General features: G+C 34.5%; 1 protein-coding gene across 2 annotated transcripts in view; it reads right to left on the bottom strand.

Annotated features, from left to right (window-relative positions):
- The window catches only part of KCNT2 (potassium channel, subfamily T, member 2), a 734,552-nt gene that overhangs the window by 147,859 nt on the left and 573,241 nt on the right, over window positions 1-13,452 (bottom strand). For both annotated transcript variants that reach the window (XM_006892105.1, XM_006892106.1), the window contains exons 15-19: window positions 12,601-12,750; window positions 10,161-10,390; window positions 3,140-3,353; window positions 2,070-2,175; window positions 660-832 (exon numbers count right to left, since the gene is read on the bottom strand). In XM_006892105.1, the coding sequence (XP_006892167.1) occupies window positions 660-832; window positions 2,070-2,175; window positions 3,140-3,353; window positions 10,161-10,390; window positions 12,601-12,750 (873 nt within the window). The remainder of the gene's footprint in view (window positions 1-659; window positions 833-2,069; window positions 2,176-3,139; window positions 3,354-10,160; window positions 10,391-12,600; window positions 12,751-13,452) is intronic.

Raw genomic sequence — 13,452 nt, 5'->3', positions numbered from 1 at the left:
GATAGCTGGAACATTCTAAAATATTGCATTGGTCTAAGAATTTGCTTCTAGTCAAGGAGAGGAATATCATAATTTTAAATTATAATATTTTTAACTATTATGTTGAGTGATTTACATTTATATTTTCATAGGCATTTTTAATGGATAAATAACTTAATTTTACAAAAATAAATCAAACATTTTCAAAATAAATGAACATGCTAAAGCATCATTTATGCCATAGGATCCACTTCCTAAACAACATGCCTCCAGAAACTCTAGGAACTTTGATAAATGAACATAGTTATAGAAAGGCTTCAGACCTTTTGTTCACAGGGTCATGATGAGTTGTGCTCGACGTGACAGTAATCAACAACGTTATAGTATGTATGGTTTAATACTAAGAAAAATATAGTCTTTTATGTGAGTCAATGGTCATGTATAAAATAATTTTTTAAAATGTTCAGAATACTTAAGTAATATTTTAAGGAGTATTATTTTGCATAAATAATCACATTTTTTTATCTGTGGCACAGGATACAGTATACTTTCTAATGACTCATATGCCATAATGCATCTGATTTAAAATATTTCATGTAAATTAAAATAAATTATTTTTATTTGTAAGAAATTATATTAAAATATTTTTTTCTAATTTTTCTATTTTAAAATATACTTACGGGTTATCCAACAGCAATACTATGGGATTAAGTTCTTTCTTTGGTCTATAATATGCCCTGAGAGGAACAATAAAATTGTACAATCCATTTCCAGCTGTTTCAGCTGCAACTATAATTAGTTTATTTTTGAATCCATAGGCTTTTGCATCCTCATAGTAGTTGTGCTGGCAACTCTAGAGAAAAGAAATATATACCAAAAAATGATATTTTATACTCCACGAAAGTAGGTGAAAACAAGTAAATCTTTTCTAACACATTTGAAAATAATTATATTTTTGTGGCCTAGTTTTCCAACAGGTAGTAAGAAATACACATATGTTCAGACAAGGAGAATAAATAGCATTTAATATTTGTCATTGCTCTGATGAGTCAATAGTTAAGCATTAGTTAATTGAAAAAAATCAGAGGTAAAAATCAAACAGCTTTTTGGTTTTTTTGTTTTGTATTTTTACCACCAACAGACTCTCACTAAAGGAATTTCTAAGGCTGAATTTTAGGTTAAGTAGAAATAAAAGAAAAAAAAGGAAGAATAGAAATAAGAATTATAAAAGAAAAGATCATCATTGAAAGTATAAGAGAAGAATTATGAATACAAGGTGGATTTGAAGTCATACCTCTGGATAAGGTCACTCACTCAGAAAGAGGTCACAGGAGAATAGTGATGGGCTGATGTTGCAAAGTTTAACAACTTCAACATTTATGAGATAAACAGAGGAAAAAGAATAACTTTTCCTAAGATTTAGAAGTAGCTCAAGTAGTAAGATAATAAACAAAGAAAGAATACACGCTTGGCGACAAGAGATATTGTTTAGTGGTCAGAAACCTTAACCAGGCTGCTGATAATGGTGAAGTATTAATGAGCAATGTAATCCCAACCCACATGTTTCATGAATAACTGTAGTAGAACAGCTGGTCTCCATAATCCCAAGTGAGCTCTTTGGGATTAGCAGAGTAACACTATCAATCCTAAACTTTCCCCTAAACTCACATCCATCCAATCAAGTCTGACAGTGACAGGTTCCCCAAGCTATAAACTATGTGGGAGAAGACTGCCCATCTTTCTCCAAGAGAATGGCTGGTGGATGCAAACTGTGAAATTTTTGGTTAGCATCCCAACAACTGCACACACCACACCTTTCCACTAAGTTTTGGATTATTGAGGATTCATAAATTGGAGATGGCATTATCTGATCCTCTGTTTAAAAACATGACTAGCTGAGACAGTTAATTTAGTCCAGGCATAAAGCATTGAGGTTATTACTAGCAACTTTAGGTAAATATATGTTACCACTTCAGCTGCTTTTGCAAAGATACCCATCACAATATTTTTATAAAAAGATTTAAAAAGATATATATTTAAAATGTCATATTTTATTTCGAGAGAAAACAAGAGTAATGGCAGTTGCTTACCTTGTCTAATCTTAAGCAGCAAAATGGCACTTTTTCATGAAGGAGATGACAAAAAGTGGGTGAACTCCCTATATATGGTGAGTAAGGGGGATAGCCTTTAGCATAACTGGAAAACAATAAGAAATATTATTTGCAGTCAAGGCATGCCCAGTTGGAAGTTTAAGTTTTGGCCATAATGCTCTATGTTAATATTACAGGCAATAATGTTTTCTACTGTTATATTTTGATAAAGAAATTACTTAGTTCACAGGTATGTGGATTATATAGTCTGTGTAAAAGAGTTGCTTTTGTGAGTTAAGAATAATTGTTGCATGGTTCAAAAAACTGAAAATAATAATACGTCATATCATATGAGAATTATATGAAATTCAAATTTCAGTATTTATAAAGTTATAGTGAAACACTTGGTCATGCAATAAAACTCTATTTAAAGTTAAATGGTGTTTAATACTATACATCTTGGTACTATGTTCACCATGGAAGCTTAGAAAATAGAGGTAATCCTTTCTCTTTCAATACATTCAAAACACTATTGATATTCTGCATGAGAAACTATGATAGAAACTCAGAAAAGAAAGGAAAACTTTATTAACAAGGACATATTTACATATCATTACACTAAATGTGGAAGAAAAGAAATTAATAATGAATTATCATTTGAGGAAGAAACCTCAGAATTATGTAAACAGAACTGTAGCTTACACCCTGGGAAAATTGATAAGCATCATTTTTTGTAAGGATAAGAATAATTTTGAGAGAAATATGGCTCAAACTATAAGCTACAAATGAAAGATTTTTCGTGTTTTATAGTCAAGACAGATAATGGTTAAGAAAGGTGTTTTGGGAAGAGAAAATGAACCTGGAACAAATGGAAGAACTGATAATACGTGTAATTAGCAACTTGGAATAAGGCATGCATAACTGATCAAATGGGGCAGGGGGAGGAAAGGAAGATGTTTTGGTAAAAGTATGTAGGGATGAATTTAGAGTTTCAGAAAACAGGGACAATGGTTTCCCAACACAAGTACAAAGCCCTGAAAAATGTTAACATTTACAGAATCTAAACGTACTCTAAGTTTGAGGATATTTCTTCATCTTGTGTAGCTTCATCTTCTGACTGATCACTTAGAAGATCACATGTTTGAATTGATGATGTATCTGCAACCTCTAAAACAGGAGCAATGCTAGGCCTTCTGACTTCTTTGCCTCCCTCCGAGGGAAGTGACAAGGTAGGACCACTAGCTGATCTACAGCTTGTGTCTTGCAAGTCTATAGCCACAGTACCTAGAACAAAGAAACATGAAAGTCCATCTCAGGATTTGCTATCCATATGACACACTGATTGTTTAGAAATTAGAATACAATAAGGATAATTAAGAGTTCTATTTTTAAAATCTATTCTTTCGCATAAAAGGAAAAGTCTTCTCTCTAAATAAGAAATTCACTATTTGTATGAGAGTAAATATTTTTTAGTCTAATCCTGTAATACAAAACATAAAATCTGTGCAATCCTACCAATTGTCTTTATAGTTAAAGGCAGGAAAGTTTATTAAGACAAAGGAAAGTTTAAAGAAATAAAAGACAAAGGAGAGTTTACAGAGGAGGGTTTGTTAAGCAACAGAAACACTCTCAGAAAGACAGCAGGCCCATCTCAAGAGGTGAGACTGGATTTCCTGAGCTTCAGATATAGGCTTTGGTACTTCCTGTTTCTGTTCAAATATTTACACTTCCTCCAACAATTAGCAATTGGGCAAAGCTGTTTCTTTAGGGTCATTCTCTCTTTCCTTGATCCTATACATTTCCCAGCATTATGTCCTTTTCCAAGGAAGAAGTTTCTTCTGAAAATGTGTTCTAAATATGTGGTTCAAAGTTTCACTATCCTTGCCTCTTAGGAGCATTCTGAATACACATTTATCAAGACAGATTTGTATGTCCTTTTGACTTCATAGGATATGCAATACATTTCACCAAAGCACAATTCAAAGGCATTAATTCTTCACAGGTCATCCTAATTCATTGCCCAACTTTCAGATGCGTAAGAAGGAACTTAAAATACCATGGTTTGAATCAAGCACACCTTAACTTTAAACTGCTATCTTTGTTCTTTGATCATTTAAAGAAGTCCTTGACAGCAGATTTCCCCAACGAAATTGTACTTTTTATTTGTTGACTGTTAATGTCATGGGCCATGGGAAAAGGACGTGCAGTGTCCCCCCATGTGATTAACTGACTCTGAAAACCTACAGAGGGTCAGCTATGGGTCAGTCCCAACACAAAGGTACACAACAACAGCAACAATACCATGGACAGTGAATGTGTATCCAAGAAAAATCACATTACTGACTAGTTAGTCTTTTCTCAATCTATCAAACACTGCTATGCCAAAAGGTTGGTAGTTCAAACCTGCCCAGAAGTGCCTTGGAAGAAATGTTTGTACAATCTGCTTCCAGATGAGCAGACTTAAAAACCCTATAGAGCATAACTCTACACTGACATAAAATATATGGTCCACACTGAGTAAAAATTGATCCAGTGGCAACAATTTTTTTTAATTCAGTCTTTGCATTGTTCTATAGTGTCCTCATGAACTGGTCCCTTTTTATCTTTGTGATCTCATCTCTTACTATATCTCCAATGCTTGAGTAGAACAGGGTCCACTGGTCATAGAACAACCCAGTTATAGTTTAGGATTTTTGTACCCATTGTTATATCCTCAGGGAATATTCTTCCTTCAGAATTTTCAGGGCCAAATTATCTTTTTTTCTTCTAATATTTGTGCAAAGGGCATAGGCCTATCAAGATCTGATTCAAAATCCAATTCTTACACAATTTATAATTCTTTTTGCCAGTTATTCTGATATTTTCTGCATCATGCCTTAAAATCTGTTACCTTCTAACATAGAGATTGACTCATTAATCTGTTATAAACATCTTTACTATTTATGTCCCTCCTGAAAGAACCCAAGAGGAAATTTTGTTTACAAAAGCTCTAAGAGTTTTGGGTTGTTGTTTTTATCTAAGTCAAACTTTTTTCCTTCTTTTTAATTTTGAACTTTATTTTATACTGGTTTACATACAAAGTTTATAAAGTTCATATACATTGTTTTTCAAGCCAGACCTTTTACCATATTATAAATGCAATAAAAATTGTTGAATAAATTGTGATGTAATTTAAACTAAGATGCAAAAACAGTTATCAATAAGTGCTTAGACAAAGTTAGAGAGCTCTGCTAGCCTAGTGGTAAAAAAAGCTGTGCTGCAATTCTAAAGGGACACAGTTAGAATCCATGAGCTTCTCTGTGGGAGAAATATGGGCAGTCTCCTCCTGTAGGATTAAACTGCCTCTGAAAACCCACTTGAGGGGTCAGCTATGAGTCAGCTCCAATTTGATAGTACACAGCAAGAACAAGACAAAAGTTGAGAGTTAAAGGGCAATTCCTGTTAGTGGAATAATGTGTAAATTGTAATAAAACAAACAAAACAACATTATCAGCAATATAAAGAAATATAATATTATTGCAATTTAGTAGAGCAATTGAAGTAGTTTTTTAGGGAATTGAACAAGAAAATTAAGAGAATAATTAATATAAAGTCTTACATGAAATAATTAATATAATAAAGTGGAAATGCATTTGATCTTTTAACTAGAATACTCCTGATAGTGAATAGGGTAGCAGAGTGTGTAACATGAGGACAAGGTGTGTACACTGGGAGTGTTCTCAGAAAACCACGTCAGTCTTATGCAAAGGACTCTACTGATGTAGTCACATGTCCAGCTGTGAACCAAAATAATAGTTCAAATCCCTCAACTGCTCTGCAATAGAAAAATAGAAGGTCTGTCTCTTCCTATATTGTTAGGTGTTATCTAGTTGAATATGACCCATAGTGACCCTATAAACAACAGATCTGAAACCTGTCCTATTCTGTGCCATCCTCACACCAGCCGACACACTAGAGCTGGTTGCAGCAGTCACTGTGTCAGCCTGCCTGGTCAAACGTCATCTTCTCTTTCACTGACCTGCCACTTTTCTGAGCATCATGTATCTCTGAATAAAATAGTCCCCCCTAGCAATATGCCTAAAGTATGTGAGTCAAAAATTTACCATCTCTGCCTCTAAAAGTGCTCTGGCTGCAACCTAACAAGACATATTTGGGGTGGTTCCCCCCCAGCTATGAGATATTGAGCACTATTCTCCAACACCACAGCTCAAAGGCATCAATTCTTCTTCTGTCATTCATTTTCTAGCTCTCAGATGCATAGCAAGTGATCTGAAAAACTATGGCCTGAATCAGACACACCTTAGTTCTCAAACTGATATTATTACTCCTCAATGATTTGGAAAGACCCTTAATAGCAGACTTCCCCAGTGCAATGTGTTTCCTGATTTCCAGCCAGCTGCTACCAAGGGTGCTAATTGTGGATCTAAGTAAGATGAAGTCATTGACAGTTTCAATCTTTTCTCCATTTATCATGATGCTTCCTGTAAGTTTAGTGGTTCGAATCTTTGTTTTATTGAGATACAATCCATATTGAAGGCTGTACTCCAATTCCCTGCAACAAGGGCTTCAAGTCCTCCTTACTTTCAGCAAGCAATATTGTGTCACCTGCATAACATATGTTATTGATGAATTTCCCTCCTATACTGATGTCACATTCTTCTTCATAGAGTTCAGTTTCTCGAATAATTAGCTCAGCATACAGACTATTAGGTATGGATAAAGAATACACTCCCTTCCTAATTTTAAACCATGTAGTGTTCCCTTGCTCTGTTCACACAATAGTCTCCTGGCTCAGTATAGGTTTTGTGTAAGTACAATTAAGTGCTCTAGGATTCCCATTCTTCTCAAAGTTAGCCATAATTTGCTATAATCCAAAGTGTCCAAAGGCTTTGCGTAGTCAATAAAGCATAAATATACATTCTTCTGGTATTCTTTATTTTCAGCCAGGATCCATCCAACATCAGCAACAATGTCCTCTTCTGAATCCTGCTTGAACTTCTGGCAGTTACTCATCTATGCACTGTTCTAGCCATTTTGTATGATCTTCATAAGTATTTTGCTTGCATGTGACATAAATGATTTTGTTCAATAGTTTCCACATTCTATTGGATCATCTTTCTTGGGAATGAGAACAAATGTGGAACTCTTCCAATTCATTGGCCAGGCAGCTGTCCTCCAAATTTACTGGCATACAAAGGTGAGCACATCCTGGGCTGCATCTATTAACTGAAACAAGTCAGTTGATATTCCATTGATTTCTGGGGTCTTATTTTTTACCAATGCCTTCAGGGTAGCTTCCACTTCCTTCATTATCACTGGCTCCTCCTCATATGGTATTTCCTGACATTTTCAGTGTCAGTCAGTTCGTTGTGGTGCAGTGATTCTGTTCAGCTCTTACACCTGAATAGAAGATTTCAAAGGGCAGCTCAAGGAGACAAAGCAAAGGATTATAATAGAATGTTCAGAGAGTCAGAATTGGAGAATAAAAGGGGAAGAACTCACTCTGCATTTCTCAGACTAAGAGAAATGAAAAACAAATTTAAGTGCTGAGTTGCAATACCAGAAGACAATATGGTTAATACATAGAATGACCCAGAACGCATCAAAAGAAGATGGAAGAAATATACAGAATCCTGTAACTGGAAGGATTAGTAGCCTTAGATTCCTAATGGAGGATTTCCATGAATGAGAATTTATTAGACAATATTTAGCTTTTTTAAATTTGTTTTTAAGATTATGTTAAATTATAGAGTAAAATTTCCTCTACTGGAACAGTTGGATAAATACTTCTTTGCCAACTTACAGGTCAGTGATAAAACCTACTAGCTATTTGTGGTAGAAAGGTAAGGCATGCTGCTTTCATTAAGGTTTCAACCCTTGTACAATTCTATGGGGCAGTTTGCTCTGTTCTACAGAGTTGCTATGAGTCAGAATGAATTCAAAAGCATTGGAGCTGTTGGTTTGTATATTTGTTTTATACATCATGCAGCTAACGTGGCTTATATATGGGACTAGTATTATTAAGTATGTTGTTGTTTTTGTTGAATACCATTGAGTCTAAACTGACCCATACCTGACCCTCTAGCAGGATTTCAGAGGCAGTACTTTACATGTGAGTTGATTGCTCATCTTTGTCCTATGGAATAATTAGTAACTTTGAAACATGCCTTAAGGAGATAGCACAGTTCCTTATCACTAAGCCACAAGAAATTAAGTTAAAAATATTATACTGACTGCTGAGTAGATAATAGCATATAAGGTAGCAAGATTGGGTGTATAAGAAGAAAATAAGAATCTGATCCTGCATTTAAAAAAAAATATGAAACATGATAGCGGTAGTAGCCATGGGTAGCCATGAATGACTCTAGAGTCTACATATCAACCAGAGTTAATAGAATTTGGGAAATTATGAGATCTGAAATAAGAGGTGTGATAGAGCCAGTTTATTGTTCACAATTGCTTTCCTAATACATTGACATTCATCACATGTATGCATGGGAAAATGTAAACAGTTTCTAAACTACCACTACCAGCATAAGGGAGCTCTGATGGTTTAGTGGTAAAGAATCATGATGCTAACCCAAAGGCAAGTCATTCAAATCGAGCAGCTTCTCTGTAAGAGAAACATAGACAATCTTCTGTGAGTTCACTCCCACTGAAAACCCAAGGAGGGTCAGCTATGAGTTGGTTCCAATTCAATGACACATAATAACAACCTGAATTTGATCACTGATCTGTTTTGTCATTCTACCAGGTTTAAGCTGAATAGGGTCATTGACACAAAATATAAATTTCACTCTCTGCCAGAATAATGTATAAATTCTGTGTGGCCATTTCAACAGATCAGTAGACCCAGTAACATTGTATTCTGTGAGGAATAATTAGTGGTAGGTTTGGGAGAGGTAGGTGCAGGAAGCATGATGGGCATGTCTGACCTCATAGAATTGCTTTGGTGGTTGTGGATGTTGTTGATGGGGATTGTTCTTCCTTGTGATGTTAGTGGAAGCTGGACACCCTGCTCCTATACAACCTCCCCCACATTTTCCAGGATGGAAAGTGAAAAGTTTGAGCTATGATTTTACCAAAAGAAGTACAATAGTGTCAGCAGAATATTTTTAAAAAATACTGCAAAAGAAAATGGTTTAATCAAAAGAAAGATTAGTTCTACTTCAATGTACAAAAGTTAGTTTTTCCTAAAAGCCATCCCAATAGGAAGCCCCAGTTGGTTGCCAAATACATAGTTGTGAAGAGAAAATTAAGTCAAGGAATTGAGAAAAAGATTTCAACAGTTTATGTAAGACAATAACATTATGAGAGCATTTGTAACCTAACATAAAGAAGTGAATCCACATGAAGAATACAAAAGAGAATAGAGTATGTTAAGAAAAACATGAGTACCACTGTTGTCCCACTTTGGCAATTGAAGCTTAAGTGGCATGCAGATACTAAAATGTGTGTGTGTGTGAGAGAGAGAGAGAGATTAAAGAGGTATTAGATAATGAGAGAAAATTACAGGGATAGAAAAAGTGGGTTAAGCATGTTACTATTAGGAATAAGCAAGAATAAGTTAAAATAGCATAGTTGCTGAAAAGAAAGAAAAGAATATATTGAGTCTAATTAAAAGTTAAGGATGCTCCTTTGTGATTAAGAAGCAAAATCAACTAGTTAACGTGGCAGTTTTGTAGGTGGTGTAGTGGCAAGAATGCTTACTTGTCTTATTACTTGATTTATATCTTTTTCTGTGTTAGAGAAGTCAGGTTCATTATTTACAAGAACATAGGTGATGGAAAGGGAATTTTTCAAAGAGTATTAAATCTTTGAAAGAACCTTTGTTGATAATGAGATAGAAAAGTGAGAAGAGAAATATGTAAATGCTGAGTACATATAATCAGAAATATGGAATAACTACTGATTCTATGTCTTTAATATCTAAATCACTTTTCAAATAACAACTTAGAAATAAAGTCCAGTGGACCTAAATATTCACATTAGCATATTTTACACTTAAACAGTTTTGTATGAATTGTATTGTATCTGTTGCTTTTGCTTTAGAAAGAAGCTCAGGATATCTACACATTTGTTAATACCTACCCATGCTGGCGATTATACTATGTACAGGTAATCTGGAAGGTCCATGATAAAATGATCTTGATACATTGTTTTTTCTCTGCTGGTCTTGGTTCTTAAATGCTGAATTTTCTTCTTTGGTAATATTAATATAAAAGCATATGTCCGTCGCATTCATAATGTATCGAGGACCTGGATTCAGCAAAATGTTTTTATTATCCTCCCTCCTAACACCAATCAAACAGACACCAAACCTTAATTTAAAAAGAAGAAAACAAAAGAATTTAAGAATTGTAATGAGCCTAAAGCCTTAGTTTTTCCTTTATTTCTTTTAAATTACACACGTAAAATTAGCAAATCATTATAAGGCAAAGAAAAAATTAAAAACTTTAAAGTTTAATTTTAATAATATTAGAATTTAGATCTTACCTTTTATAGGAAATAAAATGATGGCCTCTGAATAGGTCATAAACCTCTAAAAATTGCTATATGATTTTTTTAAAAAATAAACTATGAGACTGCAAGTTATGAAGTAAGAATAGTATTTTTTATATTTATTTAGGTACACTGGATTTAACATAAATTTTGCTTTATTTGAAAAAATATATGTATATTGCCATTGCCACAGAGTCAGGACCAACTCATAGCTGACCCTCTAGTAGGTTTTCAGAGGCTGTAAATCACAAGAGGATATTGCCCATCTTTCTGCTACAGAGCAGTTTGTGGATTTGAACTTCCTGACTTTGGCTTGGCAGCATGACTCCTTATACTACACGACAATTTTATTGTCTTACATAAACTGTGGAATCTTTTTTGTATTTCTTTCTTGTCAAAAAAGTTTAAAACTATTGACTTTAAGAAAGAAAGAAACTTGTCTAATTTTATTCTTGGCACTTGTAATTTCTTGAAGTACATTTTCTAGTATATTTGACTCATTCTAATTTTTAGGGAGAAAGAAGTAATCTTTCATAATCATATAGCTTAATTGGGAGAAATAACAACTTTGAGTGCATCAGATGCTACTTAAACATTCTTATATGTATACTTGTATATATTTATATATTGCATTGACAATGTCCTGCACCCAAATCATTCTAATTATTTTCTACTTCAATATGTCTTATAGGAAGTTCTAGTGATACTGAGATAGCCAGCTTCACTACATGTTCATGGCAGTTGGAAACTGTCAATAGCTCTGTGGAAGAAAGATTGGCACTGCTTTCCCATGCTGTTGATAGACTCAGAAACTCACTGAAGGGTTAGCTATTAGTCAGTTCAGACTAAACAGCAGCTGAGTGATAGTATTAAAAGATAAATGTAATTTAAAAATATTTCCAAAGAGAAAATGTATATAAAGGTAATTGTATTAAAGTGTTAAACTTGTATTTCCCATCATATATATTTTAATATATAAAAAAGTCATATGTGTTGATATATTTATAATGTTGTTTGTTGTTGTTGAGCACCTTTGAGTCAGAATGTACCCATAGCTGACCCTCAAGCAGGTTTTCAGAGGAAGTTAATCCAACGAGAGGAAATTGTCCATCCTTCTCCTTTGGAGGAGCTGGTGGATTTGAACTATGTGCATCAGGGATTGCAGCACAGGTTCTTACTACTAAGCCACCAGAGCTCCCTATATTTGTAATAGTGATGCTATATTACTACTATGAAAGACCTGGTTTTTATTTTTTAAGTTAGTATTCCTTTCTCTTATCAAAAGAAAAAAAATGTACTGTGTTTATATTGGAAGACATTATCAATTAATTTTAAGAGAGCATGGATTGTACAGTGTTTTAACATTAGGTTTCTAACCAAAAGGATACAAAACACCATTCACTCAGAAGAAAGATGTGGCTGTGTTTCTCTGAAGATTGTAGACTCGGTCATTCTTAAGAGGAGTTCGACCATGTCCTACAGTCCAATAAGGTCACTATCCCTCACGACTGATTGGGTAGAAATAGATTTGTTTGACAGTTTTATAATTTAATTTTAACTTAGTTTTGAGGAAAATACAATACTATTGTCAGAATTTTCATGAGTTTTCTTATAATGCATGGTTAAAAAGTGAAAACTACTTTGTTGTTGTGTGCCATCAAGTTGCTTGCGAGTCATAGTGACCCTATATGTACAAGAGCCCTATCAAAACATTTAATTAGCTATTTGAAATTAAGAATGTCAAATTTAATGTATTTGTGAATTCTTAGTAAATTGAAATATCTTTAAAATATGATGGCTACAAAAGATGGAAGGAAAGGGGAAGAGGAACAAAAAAAATGATAAATATTCCAACTAAGTCCTAGCTTACCCCTGATAATTTATTTTATAGATTCAATAACGAAAGTTTGAGCTGAAATATAGTAACACAATCCCAACATACTAGCAATTCCTTAGCATCAGAATATGTTGCAATTATAAAAATTTGGCTCATTTGCATTTTACTGTCACTCTGAAAGTAGAAACATACTTTTTGTGTGCGTGAAAAGAGGCATATGTAAAACTTTTTCCTTCATATTCAGCAAAAAATGTACTTTCTTCCAAAACGATGTGGTAGACTTCATTCCCAGAGCAACGACCGTACATCTTCTGCCACTGTTCTGGTGATTGTTGACCTTCTCTGCAATGAGCACATATACATATGTACACACACAGATAAAGAGAAAAACAATGAGTATGGTTAAAAATGATTGTTATATATAACCTAGAGGTTCCAAAATATAAATATCTGTGTGGAACCCCAGACAAAAGCATTTAAACAAATTTTTAAATGCTATTTTATACACACACAACGAAACACATGCATGCTCATTATAAACATATATATATGTTGTTAAGTGCCGTCGAGTCGTTTCCGACTCATAGCGTCCCTATGCACAACAGCCCTAAACCCCGCTCTGTCCTGTGCCAAACGCACCGCCTCTGACACACCCATCCCGATTACCCCAGTCACCAAATCAATCCATCTCATAGAGGGTCATCCCCTCCTGCGTTGTCCCTCAACCCTCCCAAGCATGATGTCCCTCTCCAAGGACCTGTCCCTCCTACCAACATGTCCAAAGTATGTCAGACGAAGCCCCAGAATCCTTGCCTCTAAGGAGTAGCTTGATTTAATCCTCTCCAAGATAAATCTGTTTGTTTTCCTGGCAGTCCATGGTACACTCGGTACCCTTCTCCAGCACCATAGCTCAAAAGCATCCACTCTCATTCTGTCCTCCCTAGTCATTGCCCAACTCTCTGATGCATAACAAGCAATTGCAAATACCATGGCCTGTATCAGGCGCACCTTAGTCTCCAGAGAGACACTGTTGCTCCTGAGTAC

Source organism: Elephantulus edwardii, unplaced genomic scaffold (genome assembly GCF_000299155.1).
Source record: "Elephantulus edwardii isolate Elephantulus edwardi_28Jun2011 unplaced genomic scaffold, EleEdw1.0 scaffold00110, whole genome shotgun sequence".
In the NCBI taxonomy this organism is placed as follows: domain Eukaryota; kingdom Metazoa; phylum Chordata; class Mammalia; order Macroscelidea; family Macroscelididae; genus Elephantulus; species Elephantulus edwardii.
The sequence above is the reverse complement of the archived record's forward strand: the minus strand, read 5'-3'. Positions and strand labels throughout refer to the sequence as shown.